The sequence below is a fragment of the Brienomyrus brachyistius genome, chromosome 10 (genome assembly GCF_023856365.1).
Source record: "Brienomyrus brachyistius isolate T26 chromosome 10, BBRACH_0.4, whole genome shotgun sequence".
Lineage (NCBI taxonomy): Eukaryota > Metazoa > Chordata > Actinopteri > Osteoglossiformes > Mormyridae > Brienomyrus > Brienomyrus brachyistius.
In genome coordinates, this window is record NC_064542.1 from 808,956 (window position 1) to 831,006 (window position 22,051).

Sequence of the window (22,051 nt, forward strand, 5' to 3'; positions counted from 1 at the left end):
GCATACTTGTGTGATATTTAGCCATTATAGTATTTTCAAAGGAACATCAATAGAATGGCTGGTTCCATAATAACATTACCCTAATGTATTTTATGTATTAGAAATTAGAACATTTCGCTTGGTGCAATTAAACTCTGGGTCCAAGATAAGTTGGTGTTATAGTGGAAAAGCGCTTTGGCAGGGCAAGTCTTTAAAATTTAAATCATGTAGATAAAAATACTTAAATATTTATGTAGACCAATTACTTAGCATTCAGCATTCATTTGTATTATATAATGTTAATATTTTTCATTGCTTATTTAGTTTATGCCACTGAAAACATCTGAGAATTTCAATAAATTTTCTGCTGAATTTAAGCTACTATGGACTTCAATACCATAAAATAATATTGCACTTGCATACCATACAAGACTATGTGCCCTTTAACATCCCTACTGTGAATTTAAAAAACTGTAATTCCAGCAAAGAAGATTTTACAAAATTTCATGACAGTGAGTGAATAACGGTACAGTTCTCTGTATCAGGCAGCTTTGCTGCCACAAAATCCAATTAGTCGGTCCATAATGTGATCAGACTAGCCTGGATGGTCTCCAGTCTAGTTGCAGTTGAGTTATTTAAGAGGTAATGACGCTTCGAGAGTTAGCTGTTTAGTTTAGCACATAAAACAATGGGGAGAGATAAATGTTGATAAATCACAGGCAAATCTGTTCTCCAATATCACATAAAAAAGACTGACAATGATATAGATAATTGTGTCTATAAGGACAACAGGATGGGTGCTAAAAAGCCTACTGTTATTTATGCACGTAAAGCTTTTTTTCAAACATTAAGCCTTATGGTTGCTTAATCCCTGTCTTTCATGTATCTGTTATAACTCCAGCATACTTTTGTTTCATTTCCCACAAAAGGAATACATCTATAAAAATAAGTTTAAAGCCAGTCATTAAATCTCAGAAACCTTTCTTGTTTGCACAGAAATTAAAAATGGCAGCCGAACCATAAAAAAGCCATTGACTAACCAAGAAAACGCCAGTGCTTAGATTGGGTTAATATCTAATAATATTAATAATAATAGTAACTATTATGAAGCACTGACCATAGCTATAGAGCTAATATTGAACCAGAATTGTCATGTTGTTCTTAAAATTCCTTTGGGCCCCCTTGTGTAAATTCTGTATTCTTGTTTAAGAAAAATATGAGCCAGGCTTGGAACAGCTACAGTGACTGTAGTCAAAGACAAGAACCTTTAGACCCCAAAGTAGACAAGAAGATTAGCAGTGAAGTGTCATTCTGCTATTCTTGCAAGCATGGTAGCTGCAGATACAATGTAGCAAACGATACAGCAGCAATCAGGGCATCGTGACACAATGACACTAAATTGTGAGTCACATGTCTGTTTTGGTAAATGCATTGTACTGTGCCTTTGTTATTCTAATTTTTATACATGTACTGGGAAAAAAAAACATTCATCTATTCAATCATCCTCCGTAACCGCTTATCCAGTTCAGGGTCACCGTAAGCTTGGAGTCGATCCCAGGCTGCTCAGTGGCCTGTACTATGGAGCGGGCTTATTGGCTTATCGGGGTAACTTGTCAGATTTAAGGTACCACAGTTTAAATGGACTTCATATTGGTTCACTTACATTTTGTCCAGACTACCTTAAATCCAACAAGTTACCCTGATAAGCCAGTAACCCCGCTTCGTAGTACAGGCCCCAGGGCATGAGGCAAGGAACATCCAGGACGGGATGCCAGTCCATCACAGGGAACAGAATCACACTCACAAACTCATACACTATGAGCTATTTATTTACCTCATGTTCTTCCTCATGTTATTCATTGGGAAAAATCTAAGCGTATCAAACAGCTCACTGGCCTGTTTCACGTAGCAGGATTTCGTATTTGCAGGATAACTTATTGGATTTAAGGTAAACCAATTTAAATGGACTTTATCTTTGTTCACTTGCATTTAGCTCAGACTACTTTAAATCCGATAAGTTATCTGGCTAAGCAAGAAATCTTGCTTTGCGAAACAGGCCTCAAATGTCAGTGTTATAGTGGGGATACATACAGAAAGGTCAAACGTTTTCTCTGATTAGTATGTCACCTATTTATGCACAGACAGTAACACATGCCTATCAGCAGTCTAAATATACTCTCCCTGTCCGAGCTCTCCAAGAATGGAAGTTAAGGGGGATCCATTTGTGACCTAAAATTAGCCTCCTGATGACCAAACCATGCTGTCTGGCTGTGCAATTTCAAGCTAGCTCCAAACTTCGTCTGAGCTTACATGTTTATGTTCTACCGGACAGAGAAACCTCTTTTAAAGTCTTTTTTTTATGCCATGGCAAAAAATTAAGGGGATACCAACTTCAGTGTTGAAGTGGATCTTGCTGGAGTTTTCAGTGAGTCATTTTTGTGAAGGCAAGTACTTTCAATTTGCATGTCTGACTACTTTGTTTCTTGGGGAATAATTCATTTCCAATAAGTTAAGAGATAAGATTTATTGCCAGAACAATTTTTTTTTTTTTACAATATTTATGCTTGATTTTGTTTCCACCAGTAATTGTAGATGGAGCTTTGAAAAATTCTTCTGAATAATGGTGCTTCAGAAAGCAATAAACATGAGTTTAATGGACATTTCCAAGATGTTCTCTATGCTCCAGCCGAAAGAGGAAGAGGATACAGACAATGGAGAATGTCGCGAGCTAAATCAAGCTGTGGCCAATGACGACGAGAAGCTCCTATCTGAGCTGCTGGCCCAGGAGAGGTACAGAAAATTCATCAATAGCCGCAGCGGATGGGGAATCCCGGGGACACCCTTGAAGACCGCCGCATCCCAGGGCCACGTGAGGTGCCTGGAGGTTCTTCTCTCACATGGAGCTGAGGTGGACAGTCTTGACGTGAAGGCCCAGACTCCTCTCTTTACAGCCGTCAGCGGGAAACATATAGACTGTGTCAGTGCTCTCCTGAAGGCCGGAGCAGACCCCAATGGTAGTGTGTACAACAATTGTTCTCCGGTCCTTATGGCTGCCCGTGAAGGAGATGTGGATATTTTGAGAGAGCTTCTGCAATACGGAGCAGAGGTTAACGTCAGGCCCAAAGTACCAGAATGGGCTTCCAATGCCTCTGGCTGTACTGGCCCTCTCTACCTTTCAGCTGTTTATGGACACCTTGACTGCTTCAAACTGCTTCTTCTGTATGGCGCAGATCCAAATTACAACTGCAGAGAGGAGAAAATGCTTGCAAGGATAAAACAACCCAAGACAGTTCTGGAGATGTGTCTTAGATACGGCTGTGGAGTAGAGTACATTCAGCTCTTGACAGACTTTGGTGCAAACGTCTACCTGCCCACTCTCATAATTGAGAAAACCACAAAACAGAATGAAGCTGTTGTTCTGCTCCTTAAGGAACGAGGTAAGAACATCTTATTTATATTATATCGATGTTTTATTCCATCACAGACTTAACTTCTGTCACAATCCATGCAATGCATGTGCATATCGTCAGTGGTTCTGGTTATAGGTCAGTAGGTACTTTGTTGTTACAACAGCCAAGCCTATACAATAACAGCAAATAAAATAAATACAAAATACAACGATAATGGCTATAATAATACAAACTAAAATATTATATATTTCTAGCTGAAAAAAACAGAATTTCAGAAGTTTATTGACATTTCCGTTTTTTTACAGTCTGCCCCAAAACGCTGATGTCTCAAGCACGCCTAGCTATCCGCAGCTATCTCCCGATGGCTAACAAAATGTGTTCCATTGATTGTCTGGATCTCGCCCCAGTGCTGAGGAATTATCTGAAACACACTACATGAGGTTCACCCAAAGACGTTTAATTGAAAAATGTCTCAAGTATTCTTGGAAGCCTTCATCGTGGGTACATTAGAAATGCATTTCTGACGTGCTATATCTTTTTATAAAAAAAAGAAGAAATGTACAGGAAAAAAAAGTTTTTACATTGTTTAAATGAGTTATATTTATTGTGTTTTTTTTTCAATGAAGCATAACAAATATTACTATGCAGTTTGGGGCTGAAAGCAAAGACTTGCCTCGTGTTTACTGCCATTCCTCTATGAATCTACTTTCATGTGCCAAGCAAAGCTTTCCTAACATACACAGTTTGAAGCATTTGTGCATTGAATTGCAGTATTTTTGTGTCAAATAGATCCATGTCAATAGATTGTGACAGTGTGCGGATCGCGTGCCCTACAATCGACTGCTGTCCCTCCCAGGGTGTCTCCTGCCTGTCCTGTGCTTCCAAGGAGAGGCTACAGGCTCCCTGTAACCCTGCACTGGAGACGTTTTTGTTATTCAAGATGGATGGATGGATGGAGATGTATGCATGTATGGACTATTGTGTAAATGACCATCATTCATTTTTTTTAAATGTTCTATAGCCTTATCTTATAGCAGCATGTATTGTACTAAGGTATCCATTGATACAATGAAATCTGAATGAAAGTCTGCGATTGTATGTTGTACACAAATAAAAGCAGTTAACTGACCACAATGACCAAAATATGACCATTAATGTCTCTAATTGTTTTACACACCAAAATGATGATTTTAGTCAAATTATGAAATTATTTATAATAGATTATACCTTATTCAATTGGCATAATTAAGACATTAATTGGATAACATATTAAATTCATTTTTAAAAAATATTTGTACGATGTGCCCGGTGGTATTTCACAGTTGTATATATCTGCATTGAATATAGACATCCAGGTTTGATCCAGCTAATGCAGATGAAATGGTAGCTGATTGTTTACTGTTTGCCAGCCATTAAAAATCCATATAGATTATTTGTAAAGTTGCAGAAGAATCATTACTGATATTTCATAAATTATCTTCAAATAAACAATACCCCCTAATTATCTTATAATCGTTCTATATTTTTGTGTCTCTGTTTTCATTTACATGTAAAATGGGTGTCAGATATTCTATTTAGACGTTCACTCTAGAAACCCCACACTTTTCTTGGAACTGACCTGTCAGCAGTCAGCAGCACAATCCCATTAATCCATGTCCCCATGTATCTGGGCACGCAAAATTCTTTACATTCTTTACTAAATCGGGAACTCCCCTTACCATAAATCTTAAAACGAGAATATCCCAATGACTGCCCTTTTTACAATATTTGTTTCTACATCTACAAAGTCTAGTGAAACGCAAATATGTTTTTTTTAAACAAGTAAAGGTTTTAAAACGCCATCTCCTTCATCTTCCTAGGCGACTGTGAACAGGCCATAAACGCCCCGTGCCCCGCTGCGTCTACCAACATTCACCAGATAATGCTCTGATTTTAATTCTCCTCCACTGCTAATATGGCTGGAAACTATCTACACCACACACCGTGATGAGAAGGAAAAAATAACTTCCGTCAAAGAAAGATAGTCGCTACCCCGCGCTCTGGTAATTCTGATAGGAACTCGGTTTTGGCGAACGGGGTGCAACACGGAATTATTTTGATGGTGCAAAACTGCGTGTGGTTGTTCGGTTCCTCTTTATAAAACGACCGGCGTTACTACTTAAAGTTATGTAGAACAGTGCAGACAGATCGTAGGTTGATTTTAATCATTTTATTTCAAATAAAATGGAGGATTTTACACATGTGTATAGGTAGTTGCAAGACGATCTAATTGGAGTGAGACTATAATAACGACATATGCACTTCTGTAATTTGCCTTGGGTTACATATTATTCCGAGACACGTGGAGTATGAATGGAAGCAGCGAAATAATTTGATTTATCCCTAAGTATAATTCTTGTATATTTTACTGCGGGTAGCATTTTGTTTGTATTGTTGCATTTTTAGTGACCAATTGCGGGAATGTGCCCTAGGATTTTCTGTAAGCGATTACCTATGCCTATATTCCAGGTAATACAGCTTAGTTTTATGCAAGGTAGAAAACCTATTTATGGTTTGGGCAAGCTTCACTTTTTGTAGAGATTTGAATTTAAGCATGTTCTATTTTTCCTTGTGTGTTTTCCCCCCACAAATTGAAGACAGTCTGAAAATATGATGAGCAGTGCGGTGTACTTCGGAAGCAGCGAGTCCTCGGCATATGCCGAGAGGGACGCTTCTGAATCGTGGTCGGGGAGCCCCGGCGGTTCCGCCCCAAATGTGGGTCGTGTCCCTGGTCTCGGCTCTCCCGAGCCCTGGAAGACCGAGGAGAACAGTGGCGGTGATTCATACCCGCCCTTCCGAAGTGAAGTGGCGCTCCGTCCCCTAACAGGTATCAAGCTGCCTCCTACGGAATAATGACTAATTTTTCTTAAGTCTTTTAAAGTGTTGCTCCTCACATATCAGCATGTTCGCTGTGATGATACTTGAAATGTGACGAACCAGGAGCGTGACATTCATCCGACACTTCTGCCTCTTTCTTATGAGACTGAACAATTTGTTCCTGACCTTTTAACAGGCATCATGGTTCCCGTTTCTTCTATATTTTGTCCTACGCAGTAACGCCCGAATCCCGTTTCCTTTGGGCAATCACGCGTAAATTCACGCATACATTGTGTATATATTTAATTAAAACATTGTTCTGTAAATTTTAGTTTTTAGGGTGACCCTTTTAATGATGGTGTACTTCTTAGGACTTCTTGAAGAGCTAAAGTTTGTTTCAGTTTAAAGCAGTAAATTATCAAGAGATGAAAACAGCTGTAAAGTCATGAAACGAGCGATTTCGTGGAAGTATCAGTTTAACAGGGCCATAAAGGATGAAGCTGTGCGGTACACTCTAATATAACTTAAAACAATATAACAACTGCACTAGGTGATAAGCTCATGTAATTTTAGCGTGTTGCAGAATGCCCCCATATCTTAAAATCGAGTCTCTTCAGTCTTTTTAATTTGTCAGACATTCGGTTGGAAATATTGCTGCTTAACAACGGGTGTTGACCACAGAGATTTTTATCCTTTTTTTACACATAGTGTTGAGTGTGGTGTTATTTAAAGCACGTGCAGCTACACGGCATCCATCCATCCATCCATCCATCCATCCATATTCCAAACCGCTTATCCTACTGGGTCGCGGGGGGTCCAGAGCATATCCCGGAAGCAATGGGCACGAGGAGGGAACAACCCAGGATGGGGGGCCAGCCCATCGCAGGGCATACTCACACACCATTGCCGAACCATACATTGCATGGGAATTCCTAGAACTGATTCCAACAACCCAGTTTGTTTTCTGATGTATATATGAGAGAACTTCCCCATGGTGATTGCATGTAGACCTCAAATGTGAGTGCTTTTCTAATCATTTTCAACGGTTGTTGTGAAAGTATTCCATGGAGTATCCAGCGGACCTCTTCACACATCCTCCAGTAGAATAATATGCTGCCAATGCCAATTTTTTTTTGATGATTTGTTGTTGTGATTCTTAATAGTAAAGCTTGTTACGTGTTTCAGTTAATAACAGTCATATTAATGGAATTTTTCTTCTTCTTGGAATTTTTATTCAATATTTTAGACAGTCCATTTCAGAATGAAACATTTCTAAATATAATCCTCAAAGGCTTCAAAATGAGCTTAGTCGGGAGTGTGGTATGAAGACACTGGTGAATCTTCATCGTACACCTTCATGGCAGATAGGTGGAGTTCGCCTCCTAAAGAGGGCACAGCTCTGAAAGCATACTGCCAGGCAAAGATCAGGCGGGTTAAAGTATCTGCAAACCGGAGTCTACCTGCACGTCACCTGCAAAGGGCCCCAGAGCCGTCCGCAGACCCAGAGGGCTGCCCGGTCCCTCTGCACTTTATAGCTACGCTGAAGCTCAAGAGTTTTACAGCACGGCTGAAACAGGTATGTGAGTCTGGAATCTTGTTGCCATGGAGATGTGTCCTCAAAATTTCTGGGCTAACACTTCTGATGATTTTCTCAGTAGGTTCAAAAGAATTACTTAAAAAAAATGGAAATTGTAATTTTGTACTCTGTATGCACATGTATTAATCTTCATGTAATTGTTTGTGCTACCATCAGCCTCTTTAAGCATTCTTATCGCGTCTTAATTCTGTAATTTCCAGTGTTGAGTGCAAGCATCAACTGTTACACAGGCAACAAGATGATGATTAGTGTGTGAACAATATTGTCACTTCCATGCAATATATACTTTGACAAACAATAATGGTCTGTCTAACCATGTTTGTGTTTATTAGTAATTTTTTTGAGTTAATCTGTATGCATTTGATAAAATGTTTTATTGCTTTCATATGTTATATAATATGAATATAAAAATATGTTAGTGTGTAATATTTAATAATGCTTTGTAGGTCTTGAAATTTCTGTCATAAATAGGGGATATTTTTTATATCCTCATTTAAACTAATTTTATTAAAAATATAATTTTTACTCAACTCATTTTTATTTAAGAGGTTGATAAAATTTGGTTCCGTAGCAGTAATCTAAACTGCATCGCAGCCTCTCCTTTGTAGCAGCTGCCTCGGTTACTGAGCATTCGCAAATACGACGATTAAAAAAAATAATTCCTGACCAGTGCTCATATTTACGCCTAAAATCTGAATGAAAAACATCAGACGCTAAAGTGATAGTAATACCAGTGTAGCTGTACGACAGATTCATCTGAATGAGACGGCTGCAGCCAGTGGTCTTCGCAGCGTGAAGCGCAGTCTTGGTCACACCTAGACTACTGTGATTTTCACTTTGCAACAATTTCGTGTAATTACCTGCTTATTGAAACAGAACTCTGTTGCTAAGCAAGGATGGCTTGTAATACCCCGGTAACCTGAATAACATTTATGTGTAAGTCCACTCTTCCTTAAAGATGGTAACACTGAGATTCTGACTGAAGCTGTTGTGGTTTCTTTCTTTCTTTGTTTTTCTTTGGATTTGCTGCCCCCAACACTGCATGGGTGTTTTGCTGCGCCCAAAGTTATCTCGGGTGGATATGCACACACCCTCTCACTGCAGAGCTTGTCAGGACCAACAGGCTAAACTAGCAACTCATACCTTCATCAGAACAAAGACATCCCAACTAGAGTCACAGCTGATGAAGGAGAAATTGGACTTGCACATCTATAATAACGTAAGTGTTTTGCTCTGGGGCTGTTTTACCACTTGGGTACAGCTCAGTAGGCCTCGGGGAGGCAGGGGAGTGTTAACCCTGATTTCAATACACTGATTGTTTGTGGGGGAGGGGTGGGGGTGTTATTTTAACATGTTAGACCGGGAGAGTCTTCATTTTGGTTGCATGTGATTTGCATTGTGCATTTTACTCAACAGCTCTGTCAAGAGGTTACGCCAGCACCCCCTGCTGGCAGACGAGTATGAATAGGATGATTTGCATATTTATATATGTTGTGATCATATCTTTTGGATTAGTTATCTAAAAAGACAAATAGAAAAACATGTATCATGGTATTCCTGAAAGCATTTGCCTTTTAAATGTGTAAGTAGCTAATTGGCTATAGATGTATTTTAAGTTGGGGGGGGGGGGGGGGGTGAGTGGCTCAGCGGGCTAAGTCTGTACCAGTGACTGGAATGTCTCTAGTTCAAGCTTTGGCAGAATCACCATATGCCTGTGGGCCCCTGAGCAAGGCCCCTAACCCCCCCAGGGGCCCTGCATGCTGGCTGATCCTGTGCTGTGACTCCCAAATTAAGGAGAGCAAGATGGGGCAGGTCCAAGAGGCAAATTCCATCATACCTGTGGTAATAAAAACTGATACATTATTGATCCCTGTGGGGAAATTCTCTTTACATCTCCCCCAGCTTGCTCTCTGTAGGTGAGAGCAAGCTGGCTGTGAAGGGCAGCCACATGTTGCATCACCCAGGGAGCTGGGAGTCAAGGACCCGCAGATGTGGGGAGGCCAGGCTCTAACTACCGACCTTGTGGTCTCGCTCACCCATACTTAGTCCACTGAGCCACACACTGCCTCCATTATACTTGTGCAAATGGTGATTATAAATTATTTCACTTGTAGGTTCTGTTTATATAATTTTTATAATCCTTATTGCTGGTAAAGGTCAACAAGTAAAATGGCTTGTAGCTGATTAATTGTTTTGTCTTAGCATGTATAACACAGTCTGAGTGGTTTTTCATTTATGTGACAAGTATTTATGCATCATTATAGCTTAATACCTGTGGTTATAATTGCTTGAATCAAATTTCCTGGAAGTCCTTTACATAATCATCTTAAACCTTTATTGGTTTCTTCCAGAGCTCAATCTCACTGGTAGGGGAGCTGTTACGAAGTCTTCCAAAGTCTTCTGATGACCCAGTCAAAATCTGGCGAGCTTTGGGAGCAAGAGAACGGTGGAATCCCAGATGACCGGGAAACTTTCCCCCACAGCTGTTTTGGACGTTCAGTCATTGTAAAGCCTTTGTCTCTGTTTTCAAAGTTTCTTAGTACTCTAAATGTGAAATTGAGGTCACACTATGAGATAAATTGATTAGTACATTGAAAATAAATAGTTCTTAACCAGTACAATTGATCAGTTATGGCCTTTCTCTTTATTGTGTGGATGTCATAGTCACATTTGATGCATTTTTTTTTTACTTTTTACCAGTAAAAGCTGTTCAGCAATTTTTTGTAGAGATTTCTATAGGTGCTTTTCCACTGCAACCAAGAACCAAGCCACACTGCAAATTTGCAGTTTTCCACTGTAAAATATGTAACTGTGCTGACACGGCCCTGCTTACTAGTAAGGCTGTAAGCATGACCAAACTGAGTTGGTTGCATCACCACCATCTGATTGGTCGAAATGCAGGGCGATACCGGTCTTCTGTACATGGATTATCTGAAGGAAAAAGCACATATTCTGTACGTTATTCATTATTAGTAGTATTGATCATCATGATATATGATGTGTGATACTATTATGTATGGTGCACAATGGATGATATATGTTATTCCTGGTAACTCAGAACTGGAAAATTTCCAACCATCTACTTAAATGATGAACACGGCAGTTTTCGCAGATGTGCTAGAGAATTAGCAAATAGTAAATCCTGATGTTCACTGTATGATCAGTAAATAAGCATCTCTTCAGTTTTACTTTGCTGTCGCTCTCCAAACTCGGCAACACTTTCACCCAGTCGACCCTTCTGCAGTGGAAAACCGAAGGAAGCTGTAACTGCACTGTAACTAGTGTCTCTCCTCAGTATGGCACGTGTACGGCCTGGTTCCTGTACGCCAGTGGAAAAGCACCATATGATTTCATACAACAAAGTAACAAAGTACAATACGCAGTGTATCAAGATAAATTTTAAACATTGAGCTTAATAATATGGCTTAACTTTACAGTTACTCCACAAAGAACAGAACAATAGAATAATAAAATGCGTGGCGTAGACAGTATTTACTCATCATGAATCTTAATGTATGTGATTTAATTGTAACTGAAGTTCTGAAAATAAACAGAACTGGTAATTCACCCACTGTACATGTTCATGAAGGAAGGATCTGCAGAGAATATATATTTATATATGTGGGTATGTGCATATATATGTATGTGTGTGTGTATACATCACTGCACACGCTACCAGGTACAATATCACTTTTTCATCATGGCCTTAAGCGCTACGTGAATACTTGTACATGCTTATACTAAATAAATAAAGATTCATGGTTACACTGTTAACATGATTTACGTTTGAAACAAGTGCCAGTTCGCTTTAGAGATCTACATACATGGCTAAAGTATGGCTAAGCCTCATTTAAAACATTTAGCATCTGCTACCTTTGACCACACAGCGCCTTGGATTAGACATAAACCCTGCCAAGTTTGACAGGGAGCGCTTTGTTTATTTTTACAGTAAACAAGAAACTTTTGGAGTATCTGGCTCAGATAAAAGAAAAAATAAAATCACAGAACCCTCATTGATATGAACAAAGGCCAATACTGAGGATTCATGTTTTAGTTGCTAGGAGACCTGATGTGTACTGTGTGTCATTTAAAAATACTTTATGCCTTAGAAAGTATCCCCGAGAGCTCTGGGCTCTCCTTTTATCTAAGTCTGTGGATCTTCGAAACATCTCGATTCTCAAGATGTCTGTCCTGCAATATGGCTCTCATGTATGGTGTCTGGTTCAGTGGCCTAAGTCTCTGTGTTTGTGATCAGAAGATCACTGGTTTGATCACTGCGGGCCCTTGAGCAAGACCCTTAACCCCCAGCTCCAGGGGCACTGCACATTACCCTGTGCTGTGACCCCCCCCCCCCCCAAGCTATAGCTATGGAGAACAAAATAGGGGAGATAAAGAGAAGCATTCCAATGTACTTGTACTTGTGCAAATAGCAAATAAAAGCATGTTTGTTATTTGTACTGTGATGAGTAGGACGTTTGCTTTTTACACAAGTGGTACCATATCGTCCCCTGCAGCATTATCATGAATGTTAGCTATAATCGTAACTGGTACTGGACATGGAAGTAAAGCTGCTTTACTGCACAACTGAGGCTAATTTGTAGTTAACAGGAGAGATTAACCGGTCAAAGGAAAAAGCCGAAATGGAAGTCTATGAACAGAGTAATCATTTAGTTGGGGCAGAGCTTCCATGGATACCTAAGGTGCAGGATCTTGTGCGTTAGGGCAGTTTTAATTACCATGTCGCGTTGGTGAGCATTATTGCTTAGATTCATGTTGACATGTTTAACTTTGAGTGTCTCTCTAATATGGATACTAATTAAATGACCACTTAAGAGATGTATTGGATCCAGCATTAAGTATACTGTTACTGAGTCATTTGACATTTGCAGTATGAAGTCTGGTAACTCACTGAAATACTATGAATCATAACTATTTAATGCAATTTTTTTTCATTACTTCATGATGACAAGTCAGGATGTGCTGTTGCCCACATAGTATATAATGTATAGTTTGCCAATGAGAACTATAAAGTACATTAATTAAAACTCATACCACACTTGCATTTAAGTTGAAACAAGCGTCTTATTTGGTTAAGATGATAGTTTTCTACACTGTTCTACAGTATACGTGTACCTACACCAGTTTTATTTACCTGGAAAACCCCACCAGACTCATTTCTGTTTGAATCACTCTAGTGCTCATTACAAAATATATATATTTTTGCTTTTTAATGTGTTTTCATCACATTTTATTGTTCACTCACTCTTTTTATCAAGCCAAATGCAACCGTTAAATTACTGGTAATGTTAATTTGAGCACGGAGTTTTCTATTTGCTGATTGTATAGTTTTTAGAGTGAAGATCTTCTGTTATTATAGGGAAACTCTCTCAATATGGAACGCCTGTTACATTTCACAACATCCATCCTTAATATAACAAGACCTCTGCATGGCTCACTGTTGAAGTAAATTGTCAGTTTTACATGATATATTTACACAACGTGACAAAGCACATGTATCACTTAAACAATGCTTCAATGTGCCGGGTCTTTTGTTATATATACATATGTCCAAGGAAACACATTTTTCTTGTAGAGTAGTGTGGGGATCCTTAGAGGCACTTACTCTGAGATCCTGAAAGAGAAGTTATTTTCTTCCTTCTTACTTTCATTTTCTCATAGGCTGTGATGTTCTTCACGGACTCTGGATCAATGCCATCGTTCCACCACATTGCTCCATGGCGTTATTGCCCTGATCCTTCTCATACTCTTCTTGTGCCTTCTTGAGTTTCCTGTCTTGGAGCTGTGATTTACGGCAGTAGAAAGTAACTAGCGATGCAACTATGATGGAGCAGGCTAGAGTCAGCACCAGCATCAAGGCGATGATGGAGGAGAAAGAGTCATGATCGCTTGGCATGGCCACGTCAGTCGAGTTGGCAGAGTGGATGCTCATTTGTGCATTACCAGTCACCGTTGAAGGGAAAAACAGGTCACCTGGTTTTTTTGGTCTCATTGAGGGTAGGGCAGCAACTGAAATTGCAGAGAAAGAAGAAAACATATCAGTACTATATGCAAGCTGTACTCGGTGACAGAAATGCCTCTTAGATAAACCGAAAACGAGTCATGTGACACTTGGTGAAATGCAGCTCTGTTCCCTACATGCTTAAACCTTTGCGTGGCTCTAATCTGGTATTTATTGGAAGAGCCAAATCGTTATTCGCAAAATGAACTTCAAATGAGATTTCAGTCTTGGCACCAGTTCAGCTTTTCTGTTATTAAATCTCGGGTAATAAAATTTGCCTGGAGTCGCAGGTGCTCTACGTGAACGATTCTCTACTTTCCCCCCCCCCCATCGTTGTCTGCCTCTCTCCTAGGATACAAGAGTCTTAAATGGCTCTGAGATTTCCTGCTTTCTCTGTGCACCTGTAGGATTGTGAGCGTGGCTCCATAGGAAAGTGGGGTTGCCTCACAGTCTTTGGACACTGAAGTTCAGCTCCTCAACCTGCAATAGCAATCGTCTTGACTTTAATAAAAAAAAAAAAAAAATAATAATAATATATATATATATAAATAATAATAATATTTTAAAAAACAATGTTTACTGACACTGTGTGGAGGGTATACTGTACAGTGTATCTGAACTGAAGAAAGCCAAATGGCAGGAAATGGAAGTGGCTCACTTCCACATCATCATACAGTTCTATTCATTTAATAAAATACAGCAAGGGTCAGAGATCGTCATTAGGCCAGTGCAGCATGAGATAGCTATGAAGAATTTGCCGTTAAGAAAATGAATAAACGCTGTGATAATTTTAAAATACAGTATGTACAGTAAACGCATAAGGGAACAATCTTCTAATAACTGGACAGTTTGCAGGTGCAGGCGTTTGTTCTCTTTCAGTTTTGTTTGTTTGTTTTGTTTCAGGTGACGGGATTTGTTTTGTCCTGGTTTCCTTAGTAATAATATTAGTTTATTTAACATCCAAAATATGTAGGCCAACACTCTGTGTTCTGCTAAGTACAAAACTAGAAGACTGGTACTATGTAAAAATAATCAAAAATATCAATATTTAAGTGCTTTATCATATAGAAATAACAGTGATGTTGAATTAAACGGCATAATTCACATTGTTAGTGAGCAGTCTGTATTTCTCAGTGTATATTATGAGCTTATGAAGCTAATGATTATACACCTAGCATTTACTTGCGCAGTTAAGATTCAGTGCTTAACTCTGGGGCAAATAAGCAGACCATCTCATCAGAATCATTCAATGCAGTCACAAGACAAGCTGCTTTAACACTTTTCTACCTGCACCATTGTTTTCCACGCTCATTAAGTACGGTGGTGCTTTGGATAGACTTTCATACGACTTACATAATACTTTCACTTTGTTACATTTTTCTAGGACATTTTAAGAAATTTTATGTTATATGAAGTTTACCATACATTAAGGTTTCTAGCATACATGGAGGTATGGAGTCACATGAATATTAAAAATTGCTGTTTTTTCTCCTACATGAAAATGTTATCAGCACCTTGCAAGTTAAAAAATCCATAAATGAACTTTACTTTTTTACCAGTTGGTTTCCAATAGAAGGTGATTCCTTCACAAAATCATTGATTCAATATTGTCCTGGTGATTATAATATTAAATTAGAAAAAAAACTTTTAGAAAGATGCACAAATCGCTTTACAGATTGTACTTCAATGGATCGATGGTGTGAGTATCATACTTGAAAGTTTCCAGACAATTGCAGTTCATATAAAACATCTTTAAAAGACACAATCCGGTAGATTTATTCAGCACATCAGACTCAGTAAATTATTATAAATGATTAGTCCACTCTAACTGTAATTTATTAAGCACTGCTGGATTAATTAGCAAAAAGCCAATTAATAGCATATAGCTAATACATCTTATTTTAGTCCTTCACGTATTTTGCTAGCTTTCAAAGTTGACCACAGAATATATTACTATGATTTCATGCACATGCCTAATACATCCAAGACAGCATAAGGTGAACACAAAGCCTTCAAATCAACTAAATTGCCTGGCTAATTTGTTCCAAGCTTTTCTCAAAGCTTTACCCACCCAGTGTGATGCAAAAATTCTATCCTCATAGTCAGAAAATAATATTCCGTTCTCAAGATTTTGTTTTTAATCTTTTTCCCCCCTTTTTTCATTTAGAGAATAAATTGCACTGGAGACATACCTGAGCAGCAGCAACTCCAGCCGTGCAGGGAGAGATATGTCACACATTTAATCCAAAGAACTGCATAGATTGAATAAGGAATCGTCAATCCGGGTGGGAAAAACTACTCCTTCTATACACGGGAAGTAGCTTGTGTGTATTATCTGACGATAAGCCTAATGTCAGTCTGCAGTAAATACAAGTGAGACCTCTTTTTCTCTTTCTCTCCCTCCAATCCGTGTCTCTCCCTCCCTCCCTCTCTACCCCTCCACCTCCTCCCTGTCTCGCTCTCTCTCTCTCTCTCTCTCTCAGAAAGCACACACAGCTGAGCCACAAAAGTTAGAACTGTTGATCACTGCAGTTGTAAAATGTCACATATTTTTCCAGAAAAAATAGAATACTGCATGAATGAAATACGGTATAAAGTCCATTTTCCACTGCCTTCTCCTATGAACGTTTTTCTTATTCTGACACCAACAGCAGTAATATGATATTGTTTGATCATAAGGTATGATTTCATGTAGGATTTCACAATGAGATGCAAAAGTATGAGACATAAGCAAAATGTGTGCATTCAGTAGCTACTGTATGCTGGTTAATCACCATTATTTCTATGTTATGTTATTTTTTTCTTTGTTTTCAGATTTAAATTTTAGACTCAGCTTGACTTATTGGAAATTACGCCAAGTGAAATATTTGACAACCCAGCACACCAATAACATGTGGCTGACATAAAAGGTTTGGCATATTTGGGAAACCGGGTCTGACTCATACTTCATACGGGAAAGTGATTGCTAAAGCACATGATTATCTAAACAGGGACAGCTGAAGTCCCCGATTCCCTTGGTATCAGAGCACTGCTCATTGCTCTTGTCTGTGTGGGAAATTGAGTACATGCTCTTTTGTTCCGGCCCTCGTCAATAAATTAATTTTGGAGAGCAGGTATTTGTTGTGCTCGACATGGGAAGAGTAAAATTGTTGCCACAGATCATTTGTGCAAGATGCAGAACCTGCTCTGTGTTTTCTAAAGCTTGTTTTCTTTTCTTTATTGTTATAATTATTTTTTGTTTTTTGCAGTAAAACCACATAATTGATATCTAACGAATATCTCATTTGGAACAAAAGCTTGCTTATACTGTGCAAAAACAAATAGAACCCCTCTGTGTTCCATTATTGCACGACTACGTCAGTGTGTGTGTGTGTGATACTCGATTCTGTAGCTGTACTGGCAATAATAGCATGTCAAGCTAAGCACAGACAAAGGCATTCTACACACAGTCAACTGTTGAGCCATGATGTCGTTATTGCCTTGTTATATATTCTGTTGCCTTGGAAACACTTTTCAGTGATTAAACATGATTTAAATTGTATGTTAGGAGGAAGTCTTGACCTTGCTGTCACATTCAAGGCTTAATTTTCCATTGTATTTCTATGTTTGTTTATTGAACAACAATCAGTTCATCTCTAATTTCTCGTACTATAAACTAAGTTGGAATTAAATTTCTGTACTAGTATGCCAAGAAAGAAAGAAAAATGCTCATTTTAAAAAGTGCAGCTGTGTTCTCATAAAGAGTCATTTCCAACATGCAGGAGACACCAGATATTACGATCTTCTATGATAAAGACAGCAGCGCTGAACAGACAGGTGGAAGTTATACCAGCCTGAGAGCTCAGTCAGCTGTGCTATGGAGATGAAGCGTGCGGGGCAGACCGCAGGAAAGCATGTTAGAAAGGTCGTAGCCCAAGGCAAAGCAGATCCGTCTCGACTCTACAGGCGAATGGCACAAACATCACCTTGAAATCACTCGGTTCATCGCTCCACAAAGAAAACAAAGTCAATTTAAACAAGCATTTTCAAGATATTTTGTTATGTAGTCTGAAAGCAAAGAGTCAAAGTGAGACATATTTTTGAAGTTAACTGGAAAATGGTACTAGGAGTATTTGTTTTAGGTCTCTAAAAAAAATGGATTGAGCTAGATCTGTTTCTATATTAAAACAGGTAATATGTTGTGTGCTACCTGTGTTTATTAATCCCTTGGTTTTCTGCGGTTCATCTTACATTCAAATCTATCTTTCACAAAAGCCCTTCTGCATTATTACATCTCAGCGTCCCAAACCTTAGCATCTGCTGCTACTTATGGAATTTATGAGAGAAAAGCCAAGTTTCACATTCTTTCTCTCAGGTTTTTCCACTTCTTTATCTCGTACTTCTTTGGGGAGTCCCCGTTTGCATTTAGAACATCTCAGGTCATGTTTCTTCCAGACATACTTCCTAAACTTCTGCAGCATTTCCGAATTGGCAGTGCCACTTTTTTTTCTCGGCCTGTGTCCAGTGAAGAGAAGAAAAACTTTCACAGCTGTAAAATACATTAGTGGAAGTTAATGTACTGATTAGTGTCAAGCTTTGCAGTGTTTCACTACTTTGAAATACAGATGAGTTTAACATTGGAGGCCTCTATTCAAAGCCTTTTTAATTAGTTGGCTTTATTTAGGTAAATTCAAAAAATAGCCCTATAAATAGCACTGCCTGAGGGTATATATCAGCCCAGATTTGAATTAAGGCACAATTCTGTAATCCATCGACTTTCCATTGCGTAGTGTCTGATACGACAGTCCTGGGTGAGTAAGGCTGCGGTCAGCACTGCACCCCTGACATTTAGGATCAGTTCCTATGGCAACACCTGCAAACAGCCACCACTCTGATTATCTAGCTATAAATGACCTGCACTCCAGGGTGGGAACAAAAGACTAGATTGCAAAGGATCTTTATTTCCCCCTTAAAGTAAGTTTTGCCCTAGTTATTGACTTCTTGTCGAAAGAGGCTAAATGAAAGCATCCTTTCATGCCTATTTCTGTTAAGATAAAAGCTTATAACAAGTAAATTTGCTCTGAACAAGCTGTACAAAATCAATATGATCTGCATTAGATCTATATACATTTCAATAATCAGTATCTTTGTGTAGGCTTAGTATTATAGAACAATTATATATTGCCTTAAATTAGGTCTGACATGTTCTGTGAATCTGTCATGGGTTGACGCCCCATCCTGGGTTGTTCCCTGCCTTGTGCCCATAGCGGTTACATACGATGGATGGATGGATGGATGTATTTTCTGTGAATGAGATTCCACTGCCACCCTACCTCCATAAACCACCCCCTTAATATTTTGTGTCCCGCCCATGTGCACCTCTCCTGGTGTAATCATTGGTGTATTATTTTTTCTCTGTATAAGCATTCGAAGTATTAAACTATTAAAATGTCATTAAACATTAAGATCTGTTTTTTTATTGGGAGATGTATGTCTAAAATTTCAGTAATAAAATGAAAACAGACGTGCTCAAATTTGTCATTCTGCATGCATCAGATGAGAGACAAAAAAAAATCTCATTACTTAACTCATCGTCTTATATTCAAAAGCGACTTTGTGCCACTTAATTGCTTTTTCAAGAATCTACATTTTTGCAGCTGAAAGACACTGGATGTCCTAATGAGGCTATGCGATGTATGGATCTGTGGTACAGAGGAGGAGACTGCAACTGTAAAATATACATATTATTTATTCTCCAGGATAAACTCAGTGCACATCATTGTTCCACAATCATTGCTGTACACAAAGACTGTTATGATAATTATTTGTGGTGTCCTGCAAACAGGAATGGTACCCTGCAAAAATGATTATTTACATCAGAAAGCCAAATGCTTCCAGACTGATCCCTTTCTGGCACAATCCTAAAGCCTTTCATGGAAAATAATTACATACCAAAGCTCAACAGACCAGTAAAATGCTTGGTGTTTTGTTGAGCCTGCAGTCTTTCACTGGAAGAACATGGACAGCCTAAAAAGGCTGCAGGTCCGTCATAGTGGGCAAGTTTGTGAAACTACTTCACTCTCACAATGTAGTGACACCACAAAACTCCAGGGGTGAGATTTAAACCCTTGGCACTCACTACACCACTATGCTCCCATTTTACCACTATAATCCATGTAACATAACTCAATAATATTCCAAGCATAATATTTAAAAACCCATTTAATCTGCATACAATAAATGTACTTTTGCAAACAATTAGACTTACAGAGTTAAAATTGTTTGTCATGTTTAAATATTATGACTCCCTCAATAGGGAAATAAAATATTTTGTCTTTCTATGCCTCCGTAACTGGCTAAAATAGTTCCCCCAGGAAGTTTAATGTTCAGTGACTACAGAATTCAGAGACACAGATTTTCACTTTTGCACTTCTTTTATGGTACATCCCAAAGCCATCTTGTACAGTTTTTACCTTGGGGCCAGTTATACCAGAACACAATGTTTAAAAGAATATTGTTTTGAGCTTTATTCCATGCATAAACAATAAAGTCTCTTGCCAGCCTTCAGATTTGTCACCATCCGCAACTCATTTCATTTCACAACTGAGAATTCATCTCCTGCCTCCCTTATGTCATCTCATACCTCCCTTATGTTACAGACATTAATAATTAATGAACTTCTCTGCATGTACTATATTTTATTATGTGATTTAATTGGATTTTTCTTTAAAATAAATCTGAATTCAATCAAACAATAATCGGGGACCTTGGCTAAGCGGTAATGACAAGAAAACAAAAATGATGGCTTTTCATTAAGGAGCACCTTTGCTGTTGTTTAATAGCTTTATGTTATTTTATTTTGCTTTGATGTGACATTTTTTTGCAACATTTTTCTCCTGAATGGGTATAATTGGACACTTTGTGGTCAAGTAGGCGGGGTTACATTATATGCCCAGTTTTCTTCTAACCACGCTGCTGCATGTTGATATAGCCATGGACCTTGGCAGTAAATCGATTACTGAGTTGGTATTCTCTGCTATCTGTCACACTGCAAAAAAATTGATTGCCACCATTCACTCATAATTCTATCGGCAGGATTGCTCTAATTGATCTGTCTAACTAGAGCTGATGCTGATGTGCTTTTGTTTGAGAAGCATTCAGGTTAACAGATCTTAATTAGATTCTGCACTGGAACGATCAGGAAAAAACACGGCGTACCATTTATCTCATCTCATCTCATCTCCCGCCACTTCTCTTGGCTGGTGAGCAAGCCGAGCAGGTCAGACCAGACCACCGATTCCAGCTCGTTATGGGGGATCCCTAGATGTTCCTAAACCAGCTAATTACTCCAGCGTGTCCTGGATTTTGCCCCATGGGACATGCCCAGAATAGCTTCCCTGCGAGCCGTGCAGGTGGCATCTTTATGAGGTGCCTGAACCACTTTATCTAGTTCCTCTAAATCGAAAGGAGCAGAGGCTTTATTTCCAGGTCCCTCCTCAAACTCCTTGCCCTGTCAGAGAGAGTGAGTCCAGCAATGGTGCAGAGAGACCCTCCCTAATGCCTTTTGTATTTACAGTCTTGTTCTTTCAGCCATTACCCACAGCTCCTGTCCATAATTGAGGACAGGGATGTAGATCGACTATATCGTACGATTTAACTCCTGCTCCGCTACAACAGACCTCCTCAGCGGCCACAAACCTGAATCCACCTGCCAATCACTTGTTCCCTCTTACCGTCACTCGCAAACAAGGTCCCTAAGGCCTAAAACTCCTTTAATGAGGACAAACTCCCCCCTCCTCATCTGAAAGGAGCAGGCCACTCTTTATGAAAAGTGTGGAGTGGAGGAGCTGATTGTCCTAACTTTCGCTGTACATTCGCCATTGAATTACATGTTGGACGTCCTGGTCAGATGAGGCCAAAAGCATAACATTATCTGATTATGGCAGGAATTTCATTTATACCCCCTCATATCGGACTCCCAGCCATGGCTCCACTTTGATGTTCTGTCCTTGAAAATCACAAACAGGAGCAGAGACATGAGACCAGCACCCACCGTAAAAGGCTAGGATTTTATACCAAGGATGTGGACTCCGTGCTTAATACAGTGATCGAATACCATGCAGGAGTACCAATGGTACCCTATATTCTAGCTGCACCTCCAGAGGAAGAGGCCTGCTTCCTGAGCTCACGCTAAGGGAAATACTCCATCCC

At 39.1% G+C, this 22,051-nt stretch overlaps 2 protein-coding genes and 1 long non-coding RNA gene across 7 annotated transcripts; 2 read left to right on the forward strand and 1 right to left on the reverse strand.

The window, feature by feature from the left end:
- The first annotated feature begins 1,852 nt into the window (after positions 1-1,852).
- LOC125750817 (ankyrin repeat and SOCS box protein 12-like) lies at positions 1,853-4,896 on the forward strand. The gene is made up of 3 exons (XM_049029090.1): positions 1,853-2,423; positions 2,563-3,416; positions 3,695-4,896. Exons 2-3 carry the CDS (start codon positions 2,600-2,602, stop codon positions 3,826-3,828), a joined length of 951 nt encoding a protein of 316 aa, XP_048885047.1. The 5' UTR covers positions 1,853-2,423; positions 2,563-2,599; the 3' UTR covers positions 3,829-4,896.
- A 446-nt stretch (positions 4,897-5,342) lies between these two features.
- LOC125750818 (uncharacterized protein C8orf48 homolog) lies at positions 5,343-11,409 on the forward strand. 5 transcript variants are annotated; one of them, XM_049029096.1, is made up of 5 exons: positions 5,343-5,431; positions 6,026-6,255; positions 7,610-7,821; positions 8,909-9,061; positions 10,194-11,409. In XM_049029096.1, exons 2-5 carry the CDS (start codon positions 6,039-6,041, stop codon positions 10,302-10,304), a joined length of 693 nt encoding a protein of 230 aa, XP_048885053.1. In that variant the 5' UTR covers positions 5,343-5,431; positions 6,026-6,038; the 3' UTR covers positions 10,305-11,409. The 5 variants fall into 5 exon arrangements, with proteins under 5 accessions (XP_048885053.1, XP_048885052.1, XP_048885051.1 ...); XM_049029095.1 differs by lacking the exon at positions 5,343-5,431 and adding an exon at positions 5,474-5,578 and having other exon boundaries at positions 6,030-6,255; XM_049029094.1 differs by lacking the exon at positions 5,343-5,431 and adding an exon at positions 5,475-5,578.
- A 1,347-nt stretch (positions 11,410-12,756) lies between these two features.
- LOC125750819 (uncharacterized) lies at positions 12,757-16,261 on the reverse strand. The gene is made up of 3 exons (XR_007400432.1): positions 16,054-16,261; positions 14,263-14,341; positions 12,757-13,869 (listed from the first exon to the last, which is right to left on the reverse strand). It is a non-coding gene; the product is annotated as an uncharacterized LOC125750819 (long non-coding RNA).
- Between the last annotated feature and the right edge of the window lie 5,790 nt (positions 16,262-22,051).

Bases quoted from the DNA above. Each gene is read 5' to 3' on its own strand.
- LOC125750817 (XM_049029090.1), top strand. From the start codon at position 2,600: ATGGTGCTTCAGAAAGCAATAAACATGAGTTTAATGGACATTTCCAAG. The intron at 3,417-3,694 runs GTAAGAACATCT...GTTTTTTTACAG, and splicing joins TCTGCTCCTTAAGGAACGAG to TCTGCCCCAAAACGCTGATG.
- LOC125750818 (XM_049029091.1), top strand. From the start codon at position 5,850: ATGTGCCCTAGGATTTTCTGTAAGCGATTACCTATGCCTATATTCCAG. The intron at 5,898-6,029 runs GTAATACAGCTT...AATTGAAGACAG, and splicing joins TACCTATGCCTATATTCCAG to TCTGAAAATATGATGAGCAG. The intron at 9,062-10,193 runs GTAAGTGTTTTG...GGTTTCTTCCAG, and splicing joins ACTTGCACATCTATAATAAC to AGCTCAATCTCACTGGTAGG.